This window comes from Megascapheus bottae, chromosome 6 (genome assembly GCF_031878675.1).
Source record: "Megascapheus bottae isolate mThoBot1 chromosome 6, mThoBot2.hap1, whole genome shotgun sequence".
NCBI classification, from domain to species: Eukaryota; Metazoa; Chordata; class Mammalia; order Rodentia; family Geomyidae; genus Megascapheus; species Megascapheus bottae.
Window position 1 is genome coordinate 53,832,102 of NC_143514.1, and position 23,685 is coordinate 53,855,786.

The following is a 23,685-nucleotide window of genomic DNA, read 5'->3' on the forward strand; positions in this document are numbered from 1 at the left end:
CCTTTCCAGCTTAAAAATCACCTTTTTTTTTTTTTTGCCTGGTATAGGGCTTGCACTCAGGGCCTGGGCACTGTCCCTGACTTTTTCTGCTCAAGGCTGGTGCGGTGCCACTACACTTACTCAAGCTCTGCTTTCAGCTTTTCAGTGGTTTATTGGAGGTAAGAGTCTCAAGGACTTGCTTGGAACCAAGATCATCAGATCTCAGCCTCCTAAGTAGCTAAGATTACAGATGTGAGCCCCTGGTATCCAACTTTTTTTTAGGGGGGAGGGTGGTCCTGGGGCTTGAAATTAGGCCCTGAGCCTCTTTGTGCTCATGGCTACTGTTCTGCCACTTGAGCCACAGCACCACTTCAAGTTTTTGAGTGATCAGTTGCAGATAGGAGTCTCACAGGGACTGTCCCAACTGGCTTCAAAACGCAATCCTCAGATCTCAGCCTCCTGAGTAGGTAGGATTATGGGTAAGAACTACCAGTGTCTGGCTAAGAGTTATTTTTAAAAGAAAATTATAGTATATTTTAGATGTTATACCAATAAGAAAAATATACCTTTTATTTTATTACAAAAACTGTCTGCCTCTAAAAAAGCATGTGTTTCTACTCAGATCTTACATTTTTCTTGAGTTCCTTTATTATATCTGTTCATGAATAAAATTTTAATTATATTATACTTATTTATATTTTGAGACATAATTTATCATTTCATTCTTTTTTTATTGTATTTTATTGTTGGGGTAATGTATAGGGGGGTTAGTTACATTCGTAGGTAATGGGTGCACTACTTCTTGAACCTTGATACCCCTTTCTCATTGCGCCTGGCTTCTACATAGCTTTTGAGTTATTGTGATCCTCTGTTAGGAGAATACTAGATTTGTACTAATTATTACAAATGAGGAAAACCATGGAGTCTATGTTCCTTTGGGACTGGCTTACTTCACTTAATATGGTTTTTTTCAAGTCTTTCTATTTCTTTACAAATGGGGCAATGTGATTCTTTTTAATGGCACCATTGTGCCATTCTTTACAAATGGGGCAATGTGATTCTTTTTAATGGCACCACATCTTCTTAATCCATTCATCTATTGAGGAGCATCTGGGTTGGTTCCATACCTTAGCTATGGTAACTAATGTTGCATTGAACATTGTTGTGCTAGTAGCTTTAGTATGGCCTTGTTTCTGGACATTTGGGTAAATGCCAAGGAATGAGATTGCTGGGTCATAGGGGAGCTCTATGTTTAGTCTTTTGAGCATCTGTTGTTATAGAGTACTTGATCATGGCCATTCTAACTGGAGTAAGGTGGAATCTCAAAGTTGTTTTGATTTGCTTTTCTTTTATGGCCAGAGATGTCAAGCATTTCTTTATGTGACTGTATGCCATTTTTATTTCCTCTTCAGAAAAGTCTCTTTTTTTTTTTTTTTTTTTTTTTTTTGCCAGTTCTGGGCTTAAGCTCAGGGCCTGAGCACTGTCCTTGGATTTTTCTCAAGGCTAGAGCTCTACCACTTGAGCCTCAGCACCACTTCCGGCTTTTTCTAAGTATGTGGTACCAAGGAATCGAATCCAGGTCTTTGTGCATGCTAGGCAAGCACTCTACCACTAGGCCAAACTCTCGGCCCCATAGAAGTCTCTTTTTAATATCATTTCACTTTAGATGGTGTCTTCAATTCATACTTGTTAAATTGATTGAATCCTTAGTTACTAAGTTACATAATTCAGGTGATTATTTTTTTACTTGCAATTCAGAAGTGCCTTCTCCTCATGCTTCAGAGCTCCTTTTTATCTAAAAATAGTTTCTTAGTGTTTTAATTTACATCATGTCTCAAAATATGACTTACTTCATTGCAGAATGTTGAACTTTCTGACAGAAATCCAATCCATTTTGAACTGAGTACTGAAAGCCAAGATATAGAAACAGAGTTTTTCAACAAGATTTCCAAGGATCTTTCCATTAAGAGGTAGGTAAATAAATAAATAAATAAATAGATTACTCTTCATTGTCATATCTTACTTTTTTTTTTTTTTGCCAGTCCTGGGCTTGAGCTCAGGGCCTGAGCACTGTCCTTGGACTTTCTCAGAGCTAGAGCTCTACCACTTAGCCTCAGCACCACTTCCAGCTTTTTTTTTTATATATATATTTTTTTATTGTAATTAATAAAAGGGTTACATGATATTTGCCAGATAGAAGGTGCATTAATTCACATACATTGATACCCTTTCACATGTCTTGGTACCCATTACCCTCCCCTCCACCCACCCCCCACCCCCCGTTCCAGCTTTTTTTTCTATGCATGTGATACGGAGGAATCAAACCCATGTCTTCGTGCATGCTAGGCAAGCACTCTACCAGCAGGCCAAACTTCCAACCCATATCTTACTTTTAAATGCAATCATTAAGTAATGGAATAGCTAACTATTTCCGATATGTTTATAATCTATGACCCTACGTGCCTTTGCTTTTTTTTTTTTTCTTCCCAGTTCTGGGGCTTGAACTCAGGGCCCAGGCACTATCCTTGAGCATTTTCAAGACTATAGCATTCTATCACTTGAGCCACAGCACCACTTCTGGCTTCTTCTGTTTATGTAGTACTGAGGAATTGAACCCAGGGCTTCGTTCATGCTAGGCAACCACTTTACCGCTAGGCCATGTTCCCAGCCCCGCCTTTGCTTTAAATGAATGTTTTTGTATTCACTAGGATGTTGAATGGCAATTTTAATGAAACAGCATCTCTAATATGGTGTTGGTGTCAATTGATTTATTGTGCAAAAAAACCAAAAGGTATTAGTCAAGTAATTACCTAGTTTAAAGAAGTACCTTTCTTGCCAGGGTCTGGTGGCTCATGCCTATAATTCTAGGTACTACAGTGGCTGAGATCTGAGGATGGCTGTTCAAATCCTCCCTCCCCCCCCACCTCCCATCCCCACCCCCTGCACCCTTGCAGGTAGTCCATGAGACTCTTATCCCCAGTTAGTTACAGTGGAGCTGTGGCTCGCTGGTAGAGTACTAGCTCTGAGCCCAAAACTCAACAATAGCTCCTAGACCCTGAGTTCAAGCCCCTAGGATAGCACAAAAGAAAAAGAAAGAAAAGAAAAACAAGTACTTTTTTTTTTTTGGTTTGTTTAGTTCTTTTTGTTCTTTCCTTTCTTAGAGTTTTAATCATAGGCCTGTAAGATAAACCACTATTTAAAAAAAACAAAACAAAACTAATTTACCTAAAAAAGAATGAATTTGTTTAGAAACTTTTAAATGACATACAATTGGAGAATCTTAAATAAGGTCTTATGACTTCGGGGTCATTATATTCTACCTTTGTGGTAAAGAAGATACTCTATTACTGAAGCTTCTTCAGAGAAACAGAAATAGAATTATATGTAGAGTCATGTTTATTTTAAGGAATTGGCTTCTGTAAATTTGGGAGATTTGGCAATAGGATTATATGTAGAGTCATATTTATTTTAAGGAATTGCCTTCTGTAAATTTGGAAGATTTGGCAAGTCCAAAATTTGTTGGGTAGGCTAGCAGTCTGGAGACTCAAGGAAAGGTTATATTTTGAGAATAAAGGCCATCTGCTTTGAAGATTCCCTGTCCCTTCACTGAAGTTGCTAGTTTTCTTTTAAGATGTTTTGCTCATTTAGATGACAATCCAATATTACCCATATTGTGAAGAATACAGTTTTATTCAGTTTCCTGATTTAAATGTTAGTCTCATAAAAAATTATTTCCACAGTAGAGTGCTTGCCTAGCATGCACAAAGACCCAGATCTGATTCCTTGGAACCACATACACAGAAATAGCCAGAAGTGGTGCTGTGGCTCAAGTGGTAGAACTTTAGCCTTGAGAAAGCCCAAGGACAGTGCCCAGGCCCAGAGTTCAAGCCTCATGATCCACCGAAACATATATATATGTGTAATGATTGACTAATTGTCTGGGTACTGTGTTCTAGTCCTAGTATGTATAACCTGTTCATTCTACTGGGTTATAGAAACCAATTTCAGTCAATTCAAAGCTTTTTTTTTTTTTTTACCCTTTTCTGCTAGGGTTTTCTGCTAGAGGACTAACAATATTCCAGAACTGATGAAAAGAATGATATAATTCTTATCCATCTGCTGACATGCTGTTTATGTCTTTCAAAAGTTTGTTCAGATTACTACTGTCATCCCTATTCACATCGTTGACTTTCTGTATCATGGCCATGCTGTACTGAGCACATGAGATACTGTTTGGTATTCTCTCTGTCCATCTTAGAGCTTGTAGGACTGATGTAGACCTAATCCATCTGATTCAATACACCATGCAAACCTTCTCACTGCTTCTGTACTACCTACACAAGAAGACCTTTGTGTCCCTAGAGGGAACCAAGATTTGGTCTGTAGATCTCCTCTGCTGTCAAAGATTTAAACCTGCTTTGAAAGTTTCTTATTGTTCTAGAAGGACAACTTCTAGGAGGAATTTAACTGTGAATGAAATGGGATGCTTTATTAGAACCTCATTAATTCTAAGTTTTCTTAGTCTCCTGGTTTATCTTTTCCTTATAGCTTACTGTTGAGACTTTATCTAGTCTAGAATGCACGGAAACATCATACATATGGAATTGTAGATTTAAGAAATCTTAAACTCTTAATTTCAGCATTGTGTGTGTGTGTGTGTGTGTGTGTGTGTGTGTGTGTGTGTTAAACCCCAGGACTGTGTTCATTATCCCTGAGCTTTTTTTTGCTCGAGGCTAGTGCTCTACCACTTGAGCCACAGCTACATTTCCTAATTTCAGGTTTTGACAGTTACATGACACTTAACATTTTTCTTTTTTGCAGTATTGGGGATTGATCCTGGGTCTTTCATTTGTTATACAAGTACTGTTATATTGAGTTGCATCTCCAGCTCTGTCAAAAATTTTCAGCTGCAGCCTATCATCTGTGATACAGTGACTATTACTAATTAAATAGAAATGATACCTTTATGGCTCAAAGTATTTTCCTACCACACATATAAGTATGTAGGAAAGTATAATTCTTTAGTGGTTTTCCTTGTTTCACACAGTCAGTATTTAATACAGTACATTTAATATAGTGACTATACATCACCACATTATAAAACTTTTTATAGTAAGTACCAAGTCTTATTCTATATTCCTCAATGTGGTCAACCAGTAGGTTCTTAGTGGCTGTTGATTTATTTTAACATTAAAGTTTAAACTTACTATGATCAGACAAAAGATAGTAGTTAGGTAAGGATGAGTTGGTGTAGATTAGCTTTCCTGATTAACTTATATTGACCTAAAAAATAATCTGTGGTTGTTAAGTGCTAAGTTAGATATTTAAGCAATACTGCTTAAAGGACTTTATTCAGTTTCAAAAAGGAAGAATGAAAATGAAATTGTTGAAGGTTTGAGTTTTGTTTTAGAAATAAGAGCCTTGTCATATACTCCAGGCTGGCTTTGCTGATTCAGTCTCTTGGGTGCTGGGACTATAGATGTGAATGAATGACGATGTCCAGCTTAAACATTTTTCTTTGCTTCTACTCTTCAGGTCTTCTCAAATGTTAGCTCCTGGGCAAATACCAATAAATGATCATGACTCTGGTGTTGAAGATGAAGATTTTTCTCCAAGACCAATTCCTAGTCCTCATCCAGTGAGTCAGAAGGTATCACTAAATGTATAATGAATTACTTTTGTGGTTAGAGAGATGAAAGTATCTTCATGTTAAAGCAGTAATACTACTAAAACTTATTTAAATGTCATTCTAGCTATTTGAGTCTATAGACAAAGGCATATTCCTCACAGGTACATAAAATTATCACTAAATGTAACATATATACATATCAATTCACATATGTATTATATTCATAACAAACATATAATTATTATTTCTAGTGAAAACTAAGGCATAGATTTAATTACCTGTCCAAGATCACATAACTAGAGAGTAATAAACCTAAGATTTTATTTTATTTTTTTTTCAGTTTCAGAAAAGTGTAATTTTATAGTCACTGTTTATTTCATGAAAACTGAAGTTATGCTGAGGGCTGAGCAGCACTAGAATTGTAAAAATAATCATAATCATAATGTTTGTGTCTGGACATCTCTTTTGGGAACTGGAAGGGTGGTATTGTACCTGCTGTACTAGCTCCAGTTCTAGGTCTCCTGGCTCACTCAACATGCCTCCCTACCTTTAAAAAAAAAAAAAAAGTGCAACACTCAGTGCATTTCCTAGTCCCATTCTCCCAAGTATGAGAGTGGGAACAGGAGTAGAGGAGGGAGAAGGGAAAAAGTAGGAATTGATACTGAATTATTTGACTTTGTCTTATAGTGCCCTTTGCCCACGCCAGAAGCAAGAGGGCTTCAACATACTTGAGCACAGGGTCCACTCCCCCTGCCCCTTTGCAGAGGGAGTGCATTATATATTATAGTCAGCAGCTTCTACTCCATCCGCTGTAGGGGACCCATCACAGATGGGAGCGATTTCAGGCTGACCTTAATCCTCTGTTACTTCCTTGAAGAGTTTGACAAAGGGAAAAAAGGAAAGAACCATATCAGGCAGCAGTTGCAAGCCATGAATGGAGGAAAGGCAGAGAGGAACAGCACCAGAGGCCAGGAGAGAGTGGAAAGGGCCACAGCTTTAATTTTCAAAATACACTTTAGAGTCCCACCTTCCACACAGCTTCCTTACTCACAGCCCTTTGTAAACCTAAGATTTTAATTTGTGAAGTTTGATTTTAGAATCTTTTATCTATACTATCACCAATGCTGCCTGACATTGATTTTTATTACTATTTTTCCGAGAAAACATCCACTTGTATTCAGATGTGAGTTACTAATAACCACTGTTGTGTTTTTTTTCAATTACTGCAAACTAGTGGGTTTTTTTAAGAATTGTTGTTTACCTTAACTAAACTAGTTATCTTTTTAGAAGAAAAATGGAGGGTTGAGTATGGTGGTACACGCTTCTAATTCCACTTACTCAGGAGATGAAGATCCAAGAGGATCTGGGCAAAGTTAAGACCTCAACCAGCAAACCAGATGTGTGTGTTTACGATCCCAGTTGCCCATGAGTAGGTAGAAAGATTGAGGCCAGAGGCTGGTCCTGGGTAAAAATAGGAGATCATGTTCAAAAATTAACTAAAGCAGAGCCAAAAAAAGTTAGGGTGGGACCAGGAGTTTGGCCTAGTGGTAGAGTGCTTGCCTAGCATGCACGAAGACCCGGGTTTGATTCCTCGGTACCACATACATAGAAAAAAGCTGGAAGTGGTGCTGAGGCTCAAGTGGTAGAGCTCTAGCCTTGAGAAAGTCCAAGGACAGTGCTCAGTCCCTGAGCTCAAGCCCAGGACTGGCAAAAAAAAAAAAGTTAGGGCATGATTCACATGATGAAGTACATTAGACCCTGAGTTCAAACCCTAGCATTGCCAAGGAAAAGGAATAGGAAGCCAGGGGCCAGTGTCTCCTGCCTGTATTCCTAGCTACAGCTACTAAGGAGACTGAGCCTGGGTAGAAAAGTCTATGAGACTTATCTCCAATTAACCACCACTAAAAAATGAAAGCAGCACTAACCTTGAACATAAAAACTCAGGGAAAGTATCCAGGTCCTGAGTTCAAGCCCCAAGACCAGCAAACACACACAAAAAAAGATGTTTAAAAATTACTATGGGGCCAGGAGTGTGGCCTAGTGTGATAGAGAACTTGCCTAGCATGCATGAAGACCCAGCTTGGATTCCTTAGTACCACATACATAGAAAAAGCTGAAGGTGGTGCTGAAGTTCAAGTGGTAGAAATCTAGCCTCGAGAAAGCCCAAGGACAGTGCTCAGGCCCTGAGTTCAAGCCCCAGGATTAGCAAATAAATAAGTAAGTAAATAAAATGGGGCCAGGCGTATGGCCTCGTGGTAGAGTTCTTGCCTAACATGCTTGAAGCACTGGGATCGATTCCTCAGTACCACATACACAGAAAAAGCCAGAAGTGGTGCTGTGGCTCAAGTGGTAGAGCACTAGCCTTGAGAAAGCCCAAGGGCAGTACCCAGGCCCTGAGTTCTAGCCCCAGGACTGTCAAAAAAAAAAAAAAGAAAAAAAATACAAAAATTAATATGATGGTGAAATGAGTTCATCACGGGGAATGTTTTGTTTACTATTCTATTCCCTTTAGTGCTGTCAGAGGAAATGACTAAGTAATTTCACTTAGTGAAAACATTCTAAATCATTTATTGGAGAATCCCTTGTTATTTAAAATTCATAAACATTTAGAGCTAGCTAGATCTGTTGAAATATTCTGCATATAATAATGTTTTTGCAGATTAAGGGTAAACATAAAATAGTTTCCTGGGCTGGGAATGTGGCTTAGTAGTAGAGTGCTTGCCTAGCATTCATAAAGACCCAGGTTCAATTTCTTTCAGTACCACATGAAAAGAAAAAGGCAGAAGTGGTACTATGGCTCAAGTGATAGAGTGCTAGTCTTGAGAAAGCCCAAGAAAAGGGCCCAGTCACTGAGTTCAAGCCCCAGGACTAGCAAAAAAAAAAAAAAAAAACACAAAAAATAGTTTTCTAGATTGTATTCTGTGATCTAAATGTTAGTGTTCCATTGAAGGAGTCCCACACACACACTTTTTTTTTTGAGAAGGAAGGAGTCAACAGGTATTAGAACAAATGATTAGGAAATGGGAAAGGAAGTACTGAGATACAGAAAAATTAATCAGGAAATAAAACACCCTCGGTTGGGATTATCAAAGCCCATGGAGACTTTAGTCTTTTGCAGAGATCAGGGAAAGGACAGCTAGATACACACTTTCCCACCCACTCACCCTCCCTCCCTGTAAATTCAAGGTTTTTCACAAAGATTTGGTTTAGGAGTCAGGCTCAATATTAAACAAATCTGGGAAATTATAAGATTTGGGATGTTTGGTTTGTTTGTTTTTTCTGGTACTGGATTTTGAGTTTATTGCTTTTTTGTGTGCTCAGCTAGTGCTCTCCTACTTAAACCAGTCTACAACCTGCAGTTTTTCTGGTTGTTTTGGAGATAGAGTTGCATGGATTCTTCTGCCCCATTTGGTTACAAACCATGATCTTCTAGATCTCAGCCTCTCAAGTACCTAGGACTAATAATGAATAATTTTTAATAAAATAGAGTGGGAAATACCTAAGGAAAGTAAAGCATGTATGTTTCTCTTAATATTTCCTCTTTTCTCCCTTTGTAGATTTCTAAGATCCAACCATCAGTTCCTGAACTTTCTCTTGTGCTGGATGGCAATTACAAAGAGTCAAATCACCTGTCTAATCCATTGAAAATGGCAAATACTGAAAATCTTCCTTTGTTGATGAACCACACTGAACACTTAAAGCCATTGCAACCTGAGCCTTATGATGAGAAACACATCCCAGAAGTTGAAGCTGGGGAGCCTTCCTTGAAAGGGATTCCCAGTCAGTTAAACCAGGGTACTGCTTCTTTGGGACACTGCCAAGTAAGACAGTCATCTCCCTGTATGAAAGGGAACCCTCATTTTAGGAACAGCAGTACCAAACCATGTTCTCTCAGTGTGCCACCTTCTGATACAGCTGAGAAACTTCAAGCAGCTTCTGCTGGGAATACTCAAAAAGAAGACTATCCTGGAAGACTGTCCACACTTAATTCTAGGCAGTCTTCTCTTGCCCCACAGTCCCACCCACACAATTTTGTGTTCTCACCTCCTAATTCAGGAAGACCAATGGAACTTCAGATGCCTTCTCCCTCCCTACCATCTTTCTATCCCACAAGTGTTTGTAGTTGCTGTCAGCATCATGGTCACATTCAGTACAGTACAATCAATTCTTGGCAAGGAATAAATACAGCAGGCTCTATTCAAGACCTCCAGTCTGCAGCCCTTCAAAAGCATGCTCTATTTCACCCAAGTGGGGATCCAGCTCTGTACCATAATGTGGTCTATCCTTCAAGTAGTCCCATCACCTCTCGGCCTCAGGGAAGCATGGGCATTTGTTGTTCTCACAACACTATAGAGCCGTCTCCTGTGGCAGGACCTCCACATGCAGACTCATGTAACCCACAGCCTTGTCCAGTATGCATGCATACACCCAAGACTGGGCCAGATAATGGAATGATGGGACTATCTCCAGACGCGTATCGTTTTGTCACAGAGCAAGACAGACAGCTGAGACTACTTCAAGCTCAGGTTTGCCTGGAACTTTCTGTTTTGTCAAATGCTTAGAACTGATGTGATTTTTTTAAAGGTGGAAACTTTAAGTGATTATATTTCATAAAATTGCAGAATGTTAGGGCTAAAAAGACATTAGAAACTGAATTCTGGTTCTTCTTGTTTTACCAATAAATAAAATGAGTTCAGAGAATAATTTAGCATTAGAGGTCTGACTAGAAAACCAGATCTCTCTATCTGTACAAAGCCTAACCTGTAAAATCATAGCATTTTTTTGCATATATAATTTGCTAAACCTTGATAAATGTCAGCAAATGCTAACATTTCTCTAGTTTGCAAACCCTTTAGTATGAATACCAACCCTTGGCCCACCGCACCTTAAATAATCCAGAACCTCTCCGTGTGGCTAGTAAACTTTTTCATTTGCTTGATTCTGAAATGTCCTCTTCCTTTGAGGCTTTTAGTATCTTAACTATGTCTTTCTTGGGCATTTTTGTCTGTATAAATTAGTCTTATTTTTGTTTTCTTTCCTCAGCATCTTTCCTCTGTCTAGTATCCCAAACCAGTGGAAATAATTTGAAAGGTATTCTTTTATTTTTTTCCATGATCCTCTGACTGTACAAATGTATGTGCAATATGCATAAATAGCACATCTAATTCATCTTTAATATTCTCCTTCACTATCACGTTATTATGTTCTACATGATATTGAAGCTTACAATGATTAACTTATCCAAAATGTAACAAAGTAGGATTTAGATTTAAATTTTCTTTTTTTTTTTTTTTTTTTTTTTTTTGCCAGTCCTGGGCTTGAGCTCAGGGACCGAGCACTGTCCTTGAACTTTCTCAAGGCTAGAGCTCCACCACTTGAACCTCAGCACCACTTCCAGCTTTTTTTCTATGTTTGTGGTACCGAGGAATTGAACCCGGATTTTCATGCATGCTAGGCAAGCACTCTACCACTAGGCCAAACTCCCGGCCCCACTTTTTTTTTTTTTTTTGTGGGTCATAGGGGTTGAACTTGGCCTGGGTGCTGTCCCTGAGCTCTTTGGCTCAAGGTTACTGCCCTACCCTTGAGCCAAGTCCCACTTCCCATTTTCTCGAGGTTAAATGAACATAAGAGTCTCAGGTTCTTTTATGCCCAGGCTGGCTTTGAACCTTGATCCTCAGATCTCAGCCTCCTGAGTAGCTAGGATTACAGGCGTGAGCCATCATGCCTGGCTAGACTTACATGTTCATACCACCAAAATCTGTGCTACAAAATAAATACATGTCATATTGATTTGATGTACATTTCTGTTAACGATAATATATTGGTAATACATTAAAATAAATGAGAATAGTTAAGTGCATAAATAGGAAAAAGAAAATAGTTTATAAATAGGAAAAAGAAAATCACTGTACATAAAAAAGAGTGGCTTTAGAATGCATCCAGAAGAAATGAAAAGAGAAGTCCACCCAAAACCTTATATTGTCCATAGCAACATTTTTCATATGAGCCCAAACATAGTTGTCAGTCAGCTGATAAATGGATAAACACAATATGATATATCCATACAGTGGAATTTTTAGCCATTAGAAGTATAGATAAATCCATGACATAGTTAAACCTTTAAAGATGTTAGGCTGATTGAAAAGCCTAGCCACATGGTTCTGTTAAAATATCCAGAATAGCAAAAACATAAGTTGCTGCCAGGTCCTGGAGAGGATAATGAGGAATGACTGTTTCATGGGTAATATGTCTTTGAAGTTTGATGAAAGTATTATTTGTGATGGTAGTTGCAAACTTTGTGAACATAATAACTACTGAATTAGAGATGGATATGTAAATTACATCTCAATTTTAAAAGGAGGGTGGGAGGCATTTGAGGTTTGAACCTAAGTTTTGCTACTGTTCTGTTAGTTATGCATGTGACCTGAACAAGTATCTTTAAGCACCTTTTGTTTTCTTTTTTTTTTTTTGCCAGTCCTGGGCTTGAGCTCAGGGCTTGAGCACTGTCCTTGGACTTTCTCAAGGCTAGAGCTCTACCACTTGAGCCTCAGCACCACTTCTGGCTTTTTTCTATGTATGTGGTACTGAGGAATTGAACCCGGGTCTTCATGCATGCTAGGCAAGCACTTTAACCACTAGGCCAAACTCCTGGCCCCACCTTTTGTTTTCTTATCTTTGTAATGGCAATACACTCTTCATGGTATTGTTATTTAAAAAAATTCATAAAAGCTCGTGGAAGTTGGGCACCGGTGGCTCACACCTATAAATCCTAGATACTCCGGAGGCTGAGATCTGAGGATCGAAGTTTGAAGCCAGCCTGAACAGAAAAGTCCCCATGAGACTCTTAGCTCCAATTAACCACTCAAAAACCAGAAGTGGAGCTGTGACTCAAAGTGGTAGAGCTCTAGCCTTGAGCAAAGCTCAGGGACAGCACCCAGATCTGGAGCCCCATGACCAACAAACAAACAAAAAATATCTTGTCATACAGTGTCTTACAGATAGGAAAAAACTCGGTAATTATTAGCTATTATCTAGTTTAAGCATAGCCCTAATGTGGGCAGTTCCAATTAATCTTTGTAAGAAGAATCTGTAGTGTTCAGCCTTTGGTACCCAGAGTCTAAGGTTACTCCATTCTTATTTGATTTATAGGGGAAGTAGAAATGTCAGTTTAAAGTATTAGCATTTATACTTTTCTACATAAATGAAAATTTTTATGCTTCACTTTTTAATTTATATTTGGCTTTAAATGCTTCTTAATAACTATTGATAATGGCTCCCTACACTGAAGTTTTATGGTGTAACCTAATTGTAATTTGAGTAAATAGCTAGAAGTGAGTTCTTTATAACTCATCATCTTGTAATTTGTTGTTAAACTCAGCCATCAGTTTTGCTGACCACTTCATTGTTAAAGTATGTTTTTGATTGATACAGATTCAGCGCTTATTGGAAGCACAATCTCTGAAGCCTGGCTCTTCTAAGACAGCCACTGTTGAAAATGCAAGACAAGTTGAATTGGTATCCATGGAAACACCATCTGACTCTCCTGGCTTACACTTGAGAAAAAGTGTAAGCATTGCTGTTAGCACAGGTAACTTCATTTTTTTTCTTTTTATTGTGGCTCATAGGGCTTGAACTAGGCCTGAGTGCTGTCCCTGAGCTCTTCAGCTCAAGGCTACAAGTAACTTTTTAAAAAATTCATTGGTAGACAAAAACAATGAATCCAAAACAGATGATAACAGTATGACTAGATATAGATATAGATATAGATGTATATTTCTTCTGCTGGTCCTGGAGCTTGAACTCTGGGCCTGAGTACTGTCCCTTCTCCTTTTGTTCAAGGCTACCATTCTACTACTTGAGCCACATCTCCACTTCTGGCTTTTTCTGTGATTAATTGGAGATAAGAGTCTCAGAGACTTTCCTATCCAGACTGGCTTTGAACTGGGATCCTCAGATCTCAGCCTCCTGAGTAGCTAGGATTACAGGCATAAGCTTCTAGCATAAACTGTAATTATTTTATTTTATTTTATTTTTGGTGCAGGTCCTGGGGCTTTAACAGAGGGCTTGGGTGCTGTCCCTGAGGTTCTTTTGCTCAAGGCAAAAGCTCTACTTCCTTGCAGAGCCACAGCTCTACTTCCTTGCAGTTTTTTTCTTTATGAAATAAAATAGTACCTGAAAGCAAATACAAAACTGTATCATATGATACATTGTTGGGCTTTATTACTTTTCTAGGTTGAACACAGTTCTAATAAGACATATGTCTGTGGTTTAAGGGACAGGTTTCATCTATGTATTGTTAGTGATTCTGACCTTGAAAGGAATTAAGGGATGTTAAGACAGGTTAGGTACAGTCTCACTTAGAAGACACAAAGCTCTTAGCTGTCGCTATGGTAGGGATAAGAATGGAAAGGAAGGCGGGCCAACTGTGGTTCACACCTATAATCCCAGCTACTCAGAAGACTTAGATGGGGGATCTTGGTTCAAGGCCAGCCCAGGAAAAGCCCTGCAAAACAAATTAAAAGCAAAAGAACTGGGGGCATCATTGAAGTAAGTGGTAGAATGTTGCCTGGCAAGTGAAGGCACTGAGTTCAGTCCCAGTACCACCAAAAAAAGGAGGCAGCAGAGAGTAGAGGTGAGGAAGGAAAAAGAGAGAAAAATTTGGGTAATATACAGATGAATATTTCATTTGTAAATGTTTTTTCTTGAGTCTGGCTTCACTGCTTTACATTTTAAAATGTGACCAACAGAGAAGAAGAGAGAAGAGGAAAGGAGAAGAATTAGGAGGAAAAGAATTAGGAGGAAAAATCATGTAGAAAGCCATGTAGAACACTGATAAGATTTGATAACTAATTGGATGATGCAGTTGAAGAATGAGGACTGAAAATTACTCTGAACACAGTGTAATCGCCTAGATTGGATCCTGAAACTGAAAAAGGACATTAGTTGAAAAATTAATGAAATCCAAATAAAGCTTGATGTTTAGTTTGATAGTATTGCAGCAATGCTAGCTTAGTTTTGGTAAATGCATATTGGTAATGTAAGATGCTAACAAAAAGAGAAATTAGGTTAAGGTACACAAGAACTTTATTCTTTATTGTAAATGTAAAATCACTCCAAAATTAAATTAAGACTAATGCTAATGGCATTAAAAACAAGTTAGAGAAGTACAGAACAGACTATGGAAATTAATTAAAAAATCTAGAGACTGGGCTACTTTGGAAAGTGTAGTTATTCTTAAAGTCATAAGAATAGGAGTGTGAGTGGATTGATAAAAAGAAAAAAAACTGGCAGAAATAACAGATGATGATTTGAAGCCACAGAATAAACTTGGTTTTTTGTCTGAGAACAGGAATTAAACTTAAATTCAGTACCAGATACTTTTCCTCATTGGCTAGAGAATAAGCATTTCAGAGAGAAAATTAGAAACAGAAATTCCTGTTGGTTTTGAACCTGCTTATTTTCCAAGCTATCATATTGAGGGGAACAACAAGGGAGAGATGCAGATTTAAGTCATGGATACTATTTGGTATTAGTGAAAATTCTTTGACTCTAAATAACAAACTACATTGAGCTAATATAGGGCCAAGAGTGGAGCAAGAAATTAGGTTAGTAGGGCTGGGAGTTTGGCCTAGTGGTAGAGTGCATGCTTAGCATGCACGAAGACCGGGGTTAGATTCCTCGGTACCATATACATTGAAAAAAGCTGGAAGTAGTGCTGTGGCTCAAATGGTAGAGCTCTGATCTTGAGAAAACCCAAGGACAGTGCTCAGGCCCTGAGCTCAAGCCCAGGACTGGCAAAGAAAGAGGGGGGGGGGGGAGGGAGGGAATAAATTAGGTTAGTAGTAGGATTCTACTTGGCTTTTTCACAAAGTTCTATCTGCAATCTGGTTTCACTGCTTTATATTTTGAAATGTGACTGACCTAGAGTTTGTATGTTAGATTACCACTGGTTCAGTGTAAGGGTGCTGAAGAACATAGAGAATTGTATCTGTTGGAGTCCCACTTTTGGGTTGCAGAGGTAACAGTTCTTAGGGAAACTGTGGGGGGCGGGTGAAGAGGGAGAGAGAGAGAGAGGGAGATTTGGAAAGGTAATATTTCAGGAACTTGGGGATATTGTAAGCTAAGTAAGCATACCAGAAAGTGAAGTCTTTTTTTATTGTTCCATTAAAAAAATTTAAATTTTATGTTTACTGTATTAAACTTTCTCATACATGTCTATCACTAGACTGTAGGCTTTTGGGATATAGATACTGCCTTACATACTGAAGCATAATGTCTGCTGAATCAATGACAAAGTCATTCATGTTTGAATGACATTCTGAAATTGAAGACAAGGTTTCAAACAAACACAGAGTTCATGCATTTGAAAACTTCATATATTGACATTCAGAGTTGATTATATAAAAATCATTTTTTGTTTGTTCAGGTCTCTTTTGATGCTAGGATCTGGGCTTGAGCTATAGCTCTTTCTTGGCTTTATTGGTAGTCTGGCATTCTGTTGGGTATTTGTAGATAGTGTCTTTTGGATTTTACTGCTGGGGCCAGCTTTAAAACTCAATCCTCCAGGTCTTACCTTCCTGAATAGCTAAGATTACAGGCATAATGCAGCAGCATACCACTAAGAATTAATAGTTATTTGAAGTAATAACTATCAGAGAAGTACATCAATTCTACTTTTTTTTTTTTTTTTTTTTGTGGGTCATGGGCTTGATCTCTGCCTAGGTGCTATCCCTGAGCTCTTCAGCTTAAGGCTACTGCCCTACCCCTGGGCCTGGGCATTGTCCCTGAGCTCTTCAGCTCAAAGCTACTGCCCTACCTTTGAGCCGAGCCCCACTTCCCATTTTCTAGAGGTTAATTGGAGATAAGAGTCTCAGGTTCTTTTGTGCCCTGACTGGCTTTGAACCAAGATCCTCAGATCTCAGCCTCCTGACTAGCTAGGATTACAGACGTGACGGTGCCCCCAGCTCAACTCTACATATTCTTGTCTGTGTGTGTATGTGTACATGTGTCTTTGTGTCCTTCTCTGTGTCTGTGTCTGTGTGTGTGTATGTGTGTCAGGAATAGTAGGCAAGACCAATATAACTTTTCAAATTTGTCTTTTAAGAAAAAATAATGAATGCAAAGTTGAATCTTGCTTTCATTAATTTTTAAAAATAAAGTCATAAAGGGCAGGTGTGGTTAAAAACCACACGCCTATAATCTCAGCATTCAGGAGCCTGAGGCAGGAAGTTTGAGGATTTGAGACATAGGATTCTGTCCCAAGGACAGGAATGAAGAAAATAAAAAAGAAATAAAAGAAACTTAAAAAAACTTAACCATATCTTTAAGCAATTATGTTACAGTAGTATTTCCCAAAGTATAGAATACAGATAACTCATGGTTCAAAAAAGAATTTGAGGTAATATACAGATGAATAGTTCATGTTTTGTGTGGTTTTGTTTCTTATGAGTGCTAGGGAAGGTATAATTAGTATATCAAATGTATGATTTCACAAAGAAAGGATAAGACAGGGTAAAAATAAAAGGAATTAATGAAAAAATGTGAGCAACTAACATATGAAAAAGGTCTGTAAATATGTACAAGTGGTCCATAAAGTTTGGAAATCATTTCTTTTTAAGTTGTGTGTATGTGTGTGCTGGCACTGGGGCTTGAACTCAGGGTCTTGGCTCTGTCCCTGAGATGCTTTTCCTCAAAGATTGCACTTACCATTTGAGCCACAGCTCTGCTTTTGACGTTTTTGGTAATTTGGTGAAGACAAGATTCGCACAGACTTTCCTACCCCAGGATGGCTTTGAATTTCTATTCTCAGATCTCAGGCTTCTGAGTAGCTAGAGTTACAGATGTGAGCCACTGGGTGCCCAGCTGAGACATTTCATTTTTTTTTCTTCTTTTTGAGACATTTCATTTTTAAATACTTGTCTGATATACTTGGTGCATCTCTAATATAGTACTTTTAATGTAGCCTTTTAAGGTAAAAACCAGAGAACCTAGGGATTTATTACTTGACATATTTTTTCCTAGTCCTTCATTTTGGGGTCTTGCTGTATAGCTTAGACTGGCATTGAAATCCACATACAGCCCAAGCTAGCCTTGAACTCTCATTCCTCCTGTCTCAGCTTCATGAATGCTAGAATTCAAGTGTGTATCACCATACCAGGCCATCAGAACCTTAATATGCAAATCAAAGACTCCTCTTAAGGTAGCAGGACTCAGAATGAACTCTTTCTCTCTCTGCCTCAGGTTTTCTATCTTTCACCTTTCTGAGGAAATACAATTTGAAAACAGTTAGAAGTAATTGTGTTAAAATAGAATAGCTGTTGAGAGCTGGTGTTAGTAGTTTCTGTGTTTCTTAGGTTCATAGGTAAGTGTTTGTTTCAGTGTGTGTTATTTAATTTCCAGGTGCTAGCTTATTTTGGAATACAGCAGATGATGGTCAAGAGCCTGACTCTGAGCTGAAGCAAGATGACACCAAGATTTCCAGTGAGGATATGAACTTTTCTGTTGATATTAATAATGAAGGCACAAGTCTTCCAGGTAGTTCATCTTCATTAAAAGCAGTTGACATTCCCAGTTTTGAAGACAGCAATGTTGCCATGGAAGAACTTAATCAGCCACTGTCTGAATCCAAGTAAGATGTCTTTGAGTCTTTTCTTTTTAGCATTTTGTTTTTAGTTGACAGATAATTATTTATACTTATGAAATAGAATGTAATTTTTATATGGGTATATTTATTTGTAGAATGATTAAATCAAGCTCATCGACAAATGTAGCACTTCACAATTGATCATTTTTTGAGGTCAAGACATTTAAAATCCATTCTTTGGGCATGATGACTCATGTCTGTAATCCTAGCTCACTGGAGGCTGAGATCTGAGTATTGCTGTTTATTGTTAGCCTAGGCAAGAAAGCCTATGAGACTTATCTCCAATTAGCCACCAACCATGGCACCAAAAACAAAACAACAAAATACAGTATAAAATAGTTAGATATAATCAAAGAAGAGTTACAATTACAAAAAAATCATCCTGTGTCTATACAAGGAAATCCTATGTAATGATTAAAGTTTGTTTTTGGCTGGCCCAGTAGCTCAGACCTGTAATCCTGGGTACATAGGAGGCAGGAATCAGAAGGATCCACAGTTCTAGACCAACTTGCATAAGTTAGCAAGACCTTTGTTGTTTAACAAGCTGGGTGTAATGGTATAAGGATATGCTCACACATATCTCTGGTTGCATCTTAAGTGAGAGGTTGTGGGTAGGAGAAGCAAAATCCAAACTAGGCCAGTCAAAAACACATTACCCAAAATCTAAAGCAAGAAAGGGCTTCACAAGCCTGAGAATCTGCATCCAAATCCAGTACTGTATCAAAAATCAACACCAACAAAGTAAGTATAGTTACTATTCATATAAAAGTATATTTAGTAAAATGAGAAGATACTTAGGATATAATATTAGATTTATAAAGCAGCTTCTAAAATGATACAATCAGAAGAAAAATTCTTCATAATGTTAGCAGTGGGCCAGGTGCAGTGGTTCACGCAGTAGTCCTAGCTACTCAGGAGGCTGAGATCTGTGGATCAAGATTCAAAGCCAGCCCAGGCACCAAAGGACCTGAGATTCTTTTTTTTGGAATAAAACAGTTTTATTCCACACCTAGCATCAAGAATCATACTGACAGGTCAGGGCCATCTCTAAGATGTGAGTGAGAGAGCTACCCTGCCTAATCTTACAGGCTACTTTTATAGGCCACCAGTCATATAGGACCTGAGATTCTTATCTCCAATTAACCTTTAGAAAACAGGAAATGGGGCTTGGCTCAAGGGTAGGGCAGTAGCCTTGAGCCGAAGAGCTCAGGGACAATGCCCAGGTCCAGGGGTGCGGTAGTAACCTTGAGCAGGGACAGCACTCAAGCCAAGTTCAAACGCAATGATCCATTAAAAAAAATGAAAGAAAATAGAAAATGTTAGCAGTGTGTCTCCTTAGATAGTAAATTGTGACTTCTATTTTCTTCAAGTTTGGTGTTACTTCATCCAGATTAGTTACCTACACTTGTGACTCAGTGTTTTTATATGTCAAATGGGAATACTATTATATAATATCAATCATGACATTTTTCTTGATACAGATTATGTAAGATGAAACAATATTTGGCCCATAATAACACTTCTACTAATACTTAATATTACTTTTCTCTAACTTTTTTCCTTTTTGAAAAGGGGTAGCTTTGAATTCTCAATCCTCCTCAGCCTCCTGACAATTCAGAATTATTGATATGTTACCACTCTGGCTTGGAAATTGCATTTCTTACCCCTACCCCGCTCTCTCTAATCCTTTCTCCCGCTTCTTGCTTGCTCTCTTCCTTGCTTGTTTTTGCTTCATTGCTTGTCTTTTTGTTTGTATAGTGTGTTGTGGGACTTGAACTCAGGGCCTGGGTGCTGTCCCTGAGCTCTCTTTTGTTCAAGGTTAGCACTCTACCACTTTCAGCAACAGCTACAGCTTCCAGTTTTCTGGGGTAAGATGAGAATCTCATGGATTTTCCTTCCTGGGCTGGCATTGAACCATGATCCTCAGACCTTGGCCTTCTGAGCAGCTAGGATACAGATGTGTCATCCTTCTCACTGTCTCCCCCACCCTCATTCTGCTGGTACCTGCCCCCAACATAGCCTGTTTACTTCTTTATGATTCTCCTTTTTTGTTTTTGCTATTTTTTTTTTTTTTTTTGCCAGTCTTGGGTTTGAGCTCAGGGTCTGAGCACTGACCTTGGACTTTCTCAAGGCTAGAGCTCTATCACTTGAGCCTCAGCACCACTTCTGGCTTTTTTTTTTTCTATATATGTGGTACCAAGGAATTGAACCTGGGTCTTCGTGCATGCTAGGCAAATACTCTACCATTAGGCCAAACTCCCAGCCCTTTTTTTTGCTTTCTTAAAACATATATTAATTGTACAAAGGGGTTTCTACTGTAGCCAAAGATTACTGTTATAACAAGAGATTTGGTTTGTTTGCATTGCTAGGGATCAAACCCTAGTACTTGTACATACTAGGCAAGTGCTTTACCCAGCCTCAAGAAATAGCATTTTTTCAAAGCACATTATGTCAGGTATGAAAACACAAATTAGTATTTGCTAATAAAAATGTTTAAAAGGAAATACTTTCCCTAGTTATTTTTAAATATGTATTTAAAAAAATTTAACTAATACTCATTGTATAAAATTGAAAGGAGTACATCAAAGGATAAAGAAGAAAAGAAATACCACTAAGTGTAGAACATGGTTATAAATAGCATCTTCTGAACTTGTTTGATAAGGATCTTTATTTTAAAATTTGAGGTGAACAAATAGCATATTTTAAGTTTTTAGATACTCTAAATGTTCTCATTGCATCAGATTTAGAAAAAATAAACAGATTGTTCCTCAACCTTTAAAAATATTTTTCTTAGGGCTGGGAGTTTGGCCTAGTGGTAGAGTACTTGCCTAGCATGCACAAAGACCTGGGTTCGATTCCTCAGTACCACATACATAGTGCTGTGGCTCAAGTGGCAGAGTGCTAGCTTTGAGGAAAAAGCCCAAGGACGGTGCTCAGGCCCCGAGTTCAAGCCCCAGGACTGGCAAAAAAAAAAAAAAACTTATTAAAACATATAAAAACAATATAACTTAGCTGACCCACACCTGTAATCCTAGCTAATCAGGAGGAATGAAGTTCAAAGATAGCTGAGGTAGGAAAGTCCATGACATCCTTATCTCCAACTAACTGCCTAACAAACCAGAAGTAGAGCTGTGGTTCACAGTGGTAGAGCACCATCCTTGAGCAAAAAGCTCAGGGACGATGCCCAGCCCCTGAGTTCAAATCCCACACCCTACAAAAAAACTGTTTATATGCAGCCTACCAAATGATATATTTATATACATCACTTAAGAACTGAAAATAACCAGGAAACTGACATCTGTTGAGGTGAGGTGGAGTCAAGCGGAGGAAGGGTGAGTCTAATGGAACAAGGAAGGGTAGGTAAAAACAATCATAATAGTCAATATTCATATATGAAAATGAAACTGGGAAACGAGAGGTTTGTGGGGCTGGGAGAGTTGAAGAAGAATGATAGAAGGCATGACACTGATCAGATGCATTAGACTCATAAACAGTTATGTTGAACTGAAACCTCTTTGTACAGCTACTTAGATGTAATTAAAAAACAAAAGACCTGAACTGTAAACCATATGCTGCTTGAGTCTTAACCCTTTCTTTGAAAGTTACACTTGAAAGATAGGTTAAAAATACACAGTTAACTAATATTCACCTTATAACTTCTTTTAAGCAGCTCTACTTCAGAGGTGAGCAAAGAACCTGATGTGCCTGTGTTCTTCCCAAATGCGTTGCTGGCAGAGAGTGTGAGCATGTGCTTACACACTGGGCCGGCAGAGGGTGCCAGTGACAACCCTGCAGCTGCAACATCCGGGAGACCGAAAAGTGAGCAAGTGATGCATCCCTTCTCTCCTCAGCTGACAGATAACCAGAAAACTTACCAAGACTTGTTGGTAAGAATTGCAGAGCATTTCATCTTTTGTGAAATGTTATTTAATATACAGATACAAATTAGATTTTCCCTAAATTTAACTTGGTTGGAAAGTTGAGATAAGAAGATTTTTGAACTAGTTAACAGGATATCATTTATTTCCTTTAGGTGCTCATAATCTGTGTTAACTTAGGTTCAGTCTTTTACTGTATACATGCATGCCAGTCATCAGGCACTCTGCTGGAATAAACCAGCTTTATTTTTAGAATATAAATGCTGGTATCACATCAAATTTAGTCTGACATTTATACAGAGAAGCAAGCAACAGTTTGTATAAAATGTTAAAATTGGAAAGTAGTAAAATATTTGTGGTATTATTTAATTTTTTTACTTCAAGTATGCAGGTATTTATTAAATATTTAATCTTAGAAAAAGGACTAAGTAGATAAGGTAAAGATGAGTATATAGTCTCTGGGTGTGATACCAGGAGGTAGAGGAGGAGGGAGATAATAATAGCACAAGGAAGGAACAGCCATCATTTGACAGGTGAAGTGTATAACACAAAGGGAACCAAGAAGGAATTCTGTGCATAATGTTCTGCGCTACCCATGTATTATATACCGAGCCCCAATTGTCTATTAATGGACCTTCAGGTCAGATAGTCTATGAGCTATTTCAGACCGTACTAAGCAAACGAATTATTCCATTATTCTAGAATGAATACTTGTATCTGGCCTTGGAAAACTTAGAAAAGGCTGGGGTTTGAAGGTTGAAATGATGCAGATTGTCACTTCTGTCCAAATTGTTGGAACACTGGGCTTTCCTGCCCATATTGATTAAACATCCTTTAGAGTAAGGTCCTATCTATTCAGTAGTGTACCCCTATTTATTATTTGCCTGCTAGATCCTAGACCGGGGTTAGTCCTATAGGCTCACTGAGTGAAATACACACTAATCTCAGCAACATATAACTCTCACAGGTCATTCTGGTTTTTAGAAAATGAACCAAAAAAAAAAAAAGGGTCTAATCCTGAGACTAATATGAAGGTCTATTTTTTTTTTATTTTTTTGCCAGTCCTGGGCCTTGAACTCAGGGCCTGGGCACTGTCCTTGGACTTTCTCAAGGCTAGAGCTCTACCACTTGAGCCACAGCACCATTTCTGGCTTTTTTCTATGTATGTGGTTCCGAGGAATCAAACCTAGGTCTTTGTGCATGCTAGGCAAGCACTCTACCACTAGGCTAAACTCCTGACCCTGAAGGTCTAATTTTTAACTAACATTTAGTGATTGAAATCATAATTTAAAACTTTAGTTTTTAGCCCAGCACTGGTGGCTCACTTCTGTAATCCTAACTATTCAGGAAGCTGAGATCTGAGGATCAAAACCAGCAAGAAACTCTTAATAAACTACTCAGAAAATGCTGGAAATATTGCTGTGACTCAAGAGGTAGAGCTCTAGCTTGAGCACAGAGAAGCTCAGGGACAGTGTCCAAGTCTTGAGTTCAAGACCCAGAACTGACTGGCAAAAATAAGCTTTTGTTTTAAAGAACTTTTATTGTTAAAGAATTTA

The 23,685-nt window shown here is 38.3% G+C and overlaps 1 protein-coding gene across 9 annotated transcripts in view; it reads left to right on the forward strand.

Annotated features, from left to right (window-relative positions):
• Positions 1-23,685, forward strand: part of Stil (STIL centriolar assembly protein) — a 44,584-nt gene that overhangs the window by 15,172 nt on the left and 5,727 nt on the right. For 6 of the 9 annotated variants that reach the window (XM_090334898.1, XM_090334899.1, XM_090334894.1 and 3 more), the window contains 6 exons: positions 1,840-1,949; positions 5,515-5,629; positions 9,166-10,134; positions 13,040-13,196; positions 18,008-18,236; positions 21,919-22,138. In XM_090334898.1, coding sequence (XP_090191024.1) covers positions 1,840-1,949; positions 5,515-5,629; positions 9,166-10,134; positions 13,040-13,196; positions 18,008-18,236; positions 21,919-22,138 — 1,800 coding nt within the window. The remainder of the gene's footprint in view (positions 1-1,839; positions 1,950-5,514; positions 5,630-9,165; positions 10,135-13,039; positions 13,197-18,007; positions 18,237-21,918; positions 22,139-23,685) is intronic. The other 3 variants (XM_090334900.1, XM_090334896.1, XM_090334897.1) reach the window with 2 other exon arrangements.